At 40.2% G+C, this 6,000-nt stretch overlaps 1 protein-coding gene across 1 annotated transcript in view; it reads left to right on the forward strand.

Moving 5' to 3' along the window:
* LOC131873975 (uncharacterized) overlaps positions 1-5,052 on the forward strand; it is a 30,334-nt gene extending 25,282 nt beyond the window's left edge. The window contains exons 2-4 of the mRNA XM_059217168.1: positions 2,390-2,516; positions 2,598-2,780; positions 4,664-5,052. Coding sequence (XP_059073151.1) covers positions 2,390-2,516; positions 2,598-2,780; positions 4,664-5,052 — 699 coding nt within the window. The remainder of the gene's footprint in view (positions 1-2,389; positions 2,517-2,597; positions 2,781-4,663) is intronic.
* The last annotated feature ends 948 nt before the right edge of the window (positions 5,053-6,000 follow it).

Genomic DNA, 6,000 nt, shown 5'->3' on the forward strand with positions numbered 1-6,000 from the left:
AACTTGGAAAATGCCAATTGGTTTTACACCTTTTGAGATGGTTTATGGAAAAGCAACAATGATGCCTATTGAATTTGAGCATAAAACTCTGAGGACAACTTTGCAATTAAATATGACACTATCTGAAGCACAAAAGGAACGTATTCAACAATTGAATGCTCTGGATGAATGGAGGAAAATAGCTGTCCAGCAGACATAACTGATCCAAAATCAGAGAGCAAAGTGGCATGATAAATATATCAAAGAGAAGAAGGTCAAAGCCGGTGACTGGGCACTATTGTATGGCTTCAGATATAAAGATTCTATGGGAAAGCTACAAACCAGATGGTTAGGTCCATATGAGATAGAAGAAGTTTTCAATAATGGAGCTGTCTGTTTGACCACAATTGACCTTGTTTAGTTTAAGCTTTTGGTGAATGGTCACCGATTTGTTTGTATCATAAGCCCAAAAGGATGAAACACAAGTTCCTGCAGCAACTGATCAGGCCCTTGTTGCAATTGAGCAAAGTAATGAAGGTAAGGTTCCTGTAGCCATTGCAATGAACATGCTTGCCGCTTCATCATAAATATTTCCATGTCTTATGGGAATATTCTTCTCCATAAATAAAATTTCATCCATGTCATTCCATCCCATTTTCTTATCTGTCATTTCATTTCATTTCGCCATCATTTTCGTACGACTGCAGGTATGTACATATGATACTTTATTTCAATTATGCATTTATGATTTTATTATGATTATTACTATTGGAGTTGAGAAATACAACCCCACAGTAGCCTGAAGATCTTCTGCAAGCCGAATAACCTGTTACAAGGAGAAGCAAGGAAGCAATAATCTGAAGAACACACAAAACACAAGAAAAATATTCTCAAAAGATGAGAGCTCCAATTCACCAAAAATGTATTGTGAAAAGATAATACAATGAAAAGAAAAATTAACCTCTAATAGGTCAATACACCCTAAAAAGGGAAAATGCTAGGCTTGCACATAATAATTAATAAAATAATTAATTAATATGCACCTAATGTTAGCTTAAGTGTAAAAAGATAATTGGGAACCTAAAGAATTAAACAAATATTGTTTAATTAATCAAGTAAAGACCCAATTACTCTAACACCCCCCCTTAACCTAGACTTAGGGAGAAGCTAAAACCTAGAACAACTACTGAAAGCATGAAAGATGGGTCCCGACAACAAGGCCTGATCAGGTACCCAAATACAATAAAATCTCTATGAACTAGAGAAATAGAGAAAACCACGTGGGAACAAAACTCTACTCCAAAAAGAGATGGAAAAGAACACCACTGAAGCATGAAGAACCTGCAAACTCCGTCGAAGAATAACTACTGATCTGAAGAACCTCCACTGAAATAGAACACGACCAAGTAGAGAAGACTGTAATCTGTATGAGTGCCCTCAAATGACATTACTTGAATCAGATGGTAAATAAGGCAAACACTGAAATCAAAGATATAGATGGCATGAGAAACCAAAGCCTGAAGAGCTAATCAATCGAACCACGTAAGCATTAGAACCAACAAGATAAACCTCCCCATAATGCTGAAGAGGGACAGGTACATTGAAAAGAACAACCAACAAGAAGTGCATGACGAAGAACCAAGAACATCAAAGGTGCTGAGAAAAGTACATAGTGTCATGGAAGAAACACTCACTTGACACACATCATGAGGTAAATGTCATGGAAGGAACACTCACTAGACAAAAGAAGATGGCAAACAATAGGCAAACATCAACCCCCTCATGACACTTGATTAATAGTGCATGTACAACAAGACACACGATGTGGAAGATCCCAAGTAAACAATGCATGATGACACTTTATCTCAGTGCATTTGCATAAATACAAGCTACAATGATAAGAAGACTGGAAATAGAAATGTGAACCAAAATAGAGACATCCTACTCAGAGAAGAGATCCTAGGACCTGAAACAACCACGATATCCACCAGAGTGCTGAAAAGCAAAAAACTGAATAAAATATGCATGGAGCAAAATCTGGAAATAAAACTTAGATGACTGGAAAGTATACAACATACGCTTTCCAAAAATATAAACTTTTAAAAAAACGGAGGTCAGATGCTCATTCTATGGCTCCCAGAGTGCAAAAACTAGACCTCACTTTGACTAGAAAAAAACATAGACAAACAACAAAATTGGAAAAATTACCAACACCATGAGGTTGGGCTTGGAACCAGCTTTCCGATGCCTATTCGTTTTTGAAAAAATGACTCCGTATGCTCAAGATAGAGCCAAAAAACCAAACCCCCCTTGAAAGAGGCAAAAAAGAGAGCTTGGTGGTTGGACAGGTGGAGGAGGCCAGGGAGTGGCACTCCGGTGGTAGCTGGGCAGAGCTTCGGTGGCTGGGTAGTTTCCTGGTGGCGGTGCTAGGGTGGTCGGTGGGCTGGGCAGAGGTGTTCCGGTGGCGGCGGCCGGGAAGCTGAGCGGTGACCGAGAAGCTGGGCGCAGTAGCAGCGGCGGCGGAGGCCAGGCAGAGGGCCAGCTGGTGGCGGGGAGGCCGGGGGCTGGGGAGCGGTGGGGCTGGGAGAGCTAGCGGCTGAGCGTGGTGGTGGGCGCAGGTGCAGTGGAGGCTGCCGGCGGCGGCTGGGCCAGCAGGCGGTGGTGCAGCGGAGTTTGCCGGGGGTCGGGGGAGCCGGCTGGCACTGGCGGGGGTTGGGGGCCAGCAGGGAGCTACGGGGGCTGGAAAGAGCCGGCGGGGGGGGCTAGAGGCAGGGCCGCAGGGGGCCGGACTGACATGTCCGGTCAGCCGTACGGCGGCCGGGCTATCAATCTGGAACCCTATGCAAAAATTAAAAAAAAACTTTTTTGAAACCCCTTCTTTGCATTTTGATTTTTCGAATTTTTTTTAAATTTTTTTTCTCAAACAAATCAAAATTCGACCTGCATGCCATAAAAAGGCAATCTTTTTTTGAATTTTTTCTCGATTTGTGTGCCAGGGTCGTACGACCTGGATTTGGAGAAAAATACTCCCAGAGGCTCAGGAACCAAAATAGGTCAAATTTTATATGACCATAGGGGTTTTTGAGCCTTCAGAGCACAATGGTGAGGTCCGTTTAGGCCCAAAGTGCTCAGAAAAAAAAGACCTATCCCTAGGTGCATAAAAAAATCTGAAACCCCAGATCTACTTCCAATGCAAAATTCTCAAAATAAGAACAGGTAGCTGCAAATCTGAAGCTCTGATACAATAGTGGAGTTGAGAAATACAACCCCACAGTAGCCTAAAGATCTTCTGCAAGTCGAATAACTTGTTACAAGGTGAATCAAGGAAGCAATAATCTGAAGAACACACAAAACACAAGAAAAATATTCTCAAAAGATGAGAGGTCCAATTCACCAAAAATGTATTGTGAAAAGATAATACAATGAAAAGAAAAATTAACCTCTAATAGGTCAATAAACCCTAAAAAGGGAAAACCCTAGGCTTGCACATAATAATTAATAAAATAATTAATTAATATGCACCTAATGTTAGCTTAAGTGTAAAAAGATAATTGAGAACTTAAAGAATTAAACAAATATTTTTTAATTAATCAAGTAAAGACCCAATTACTCTAACAATTGCCTTCCTAAATCCGCGCACACTCCCCTAAATCTCGTCAGCTTGTGTGGACACGTGCTAAGTTAAGTTTGGGGGGGGGGGTGTTTTATGGTTAAGTTTCCAAAGTTAGTAATTATTCATCCTTTTCGGTACTTAGAATTGATTGCTTGCCATCATTGTTTTTAACAAGATATTCTTTCATGGAAGGAAGTAATAAATTCTGCCGCCAAATTTGGCCACTAAATTTGGAGATATGTATGGAATTTTCAATTTTCAATTTTTAATTTTCAAGTTTGTAGGATATTTTGGTTCTCCGTTTCTCAGCTGCAGAGTGTGCTATACTAACAGAGTAAGAAATGGGTGGAGATCCGATCTGCCATGAACCAACATTCCATGATACATTACTGCAGGATGCTCTTTGTGAGCATTATTTTAGACACCATGGCTGGATTGATTACTTTTTGAAAATAACAGATTTTAATGAAGAAATTGTTGCAAAGTTTATGCATTCCTTCAATGAAGGAGAAGCTACGGTTAAAGGTTTAAGGGTAATTTCTATGAAGCAGCGGATAGCTGAAGTAACATGGTTGCCGCAGGAAGGAGAATTGTTTCCAGAATCAAAAGATGCAAGGAGTGCTAGGGCAGAGTTTACACTTCCCATAGATGGACCTCTAACGATGGACAAACAAGGAACTAGGAAGGTTTCCCTACCAGTAGAGTGGCCTCAGGTAGCTTTATATGTCATGAACTACATTACTTGCGAAGGGAGATATTCAAATCTACATTCACCACATTTTAAATTACTTAGTCATTTACGGCATGGCAGGAGGATGAATGTCCCTAATTTTCTATACCACCTCATTTCTACAAGTGCTAAAGAAACGCGAAAAAATGGAAATCATTATGTCAACCATCATGGTTTGGTTAAATTGCTTGTAGAACGTTCTCTTAGAGATGTTTCACAGATGGAATGGGGGGTATTTGAGGACATATTGCAGTTTAGGGTTGAAGATGCTCCTGTTGCAGAGGATCCACCAGTTGAAGAAGAAAATATTGTAGAACCCTCTTCTCCCCTAGTTGCTGCAGAGGATGATTTGCTTGTTGCCGAAGGAGCTGCGGTTATTATGGAAGAAGAGATGGTTGAGTCAAATGTGGAGAAACCCTCCACTTCTCTTCAAACAGATTTACCAATTGCTAAGAGAAAAGGGAAGGAATCGGAAATAAATGAAAGAGATGAAGAACCTATGGTTCAAACGCATGCAAGTCAAATTTCTCCTGCAACCAAGAGGCGTAGGTCAAAAAGAAAAACTCATGCAACAAAACCACAGGTAGAAACCATTCCTGTAACCACTCCAAAGGTTTATGTGAGAAGAAAACGAAGTAGGACCCAGAAGGCTTGTCCAACAGGTGATTCGACAGAGGCTATTTCAGTGGAAACATCAGAAGAAGGGAGCCCTGGAGAAGTTGAAATTTAGTAAGAAGGTGATGAAGATAGACTGTCAAATCTTTCTTTTGTGGCATAGAAGCTTGAGGAAACTGTTGGAGAAATTCCACAACAGCTTGAGGAAACCGTTGGAGAAATTCCACAGTAGCTTGAGGAAACTGCTGGAGAGATTCCACAATAGCTTGAGGAACTTATTGAAGAGATTCCACAGCCTAAGGTAACACCTATTAGACCTCCATCATCCCTAAGGAGTTTATCTATTTCTTTAACATTTTATAGACAATGGGAAATAGAGAGGGATAGATTGCAAGGTGTTATTGACAAACATCAAGGAGAAATTGAAAAGAGGGATAACAAAATTGAGAAATTAGAAGCTAAGGTTGAGACAATCGCTAGTACGGTCCCCGAATTGATGCAATGTAGGGCACCTCCAAGGGTTTATGCTTTGCATTTAAAGGAGCAGTATTTAAATTTCAAATTGAACCGCATTGTCAGGGACCTTAGCTCCTCTTTGGAAAGCCCTAAGGAATTTTATTATGCTTACCAGACTTCTCCAGCAGTTGTGAAGAATTTGCTATGTGAATTTTATCTATATAACTATGTTGTACGCTCAGATAGTGAGTGGAATCCTTTGTTATATATTGGAGATATCCATATAAAAGCTTTAATGTCATGGATTCAAAATGAGATCAACATGGGAGCACAAGCTAGAGCATACAAAGACTTTGAATTTGACTGTCCATTGCCATTAAAGAAAGAAGCAAAAGAACCAAGAGCTCTTTATTATGAATGGCAAAAATTACTGGTAAGAGATGATGTTAGGAAAATAGTGCTTCTAATGAGAGAGGAAATATACAAGGCATATGAGCATTTAGTTCAGATTGACAGTGCAAATGCAATAGATGGGTTAACTAGGCGCTGGAATAACTTACCAGAAAAATTGAAGCGGGGAGAACCTCATTCACTGCAGAATTTTTAG

The sequence above is a fragment of the Cryptomeria japonica genome, chromosome 3 (genome assembly GCF_030272615.1).
Source record: "Cryptomeria japonica chromosome 3, Sugi_1.0, whole genome shotgun sequence".
In the NCBI taxonomy this organism is placed as follows: Eukaryota; Viridiplantae; Streptophyta; class Pinopsida; order Cupressales; family Cupressaceae; genus Cryptomeria; species Cryptomeria japonica.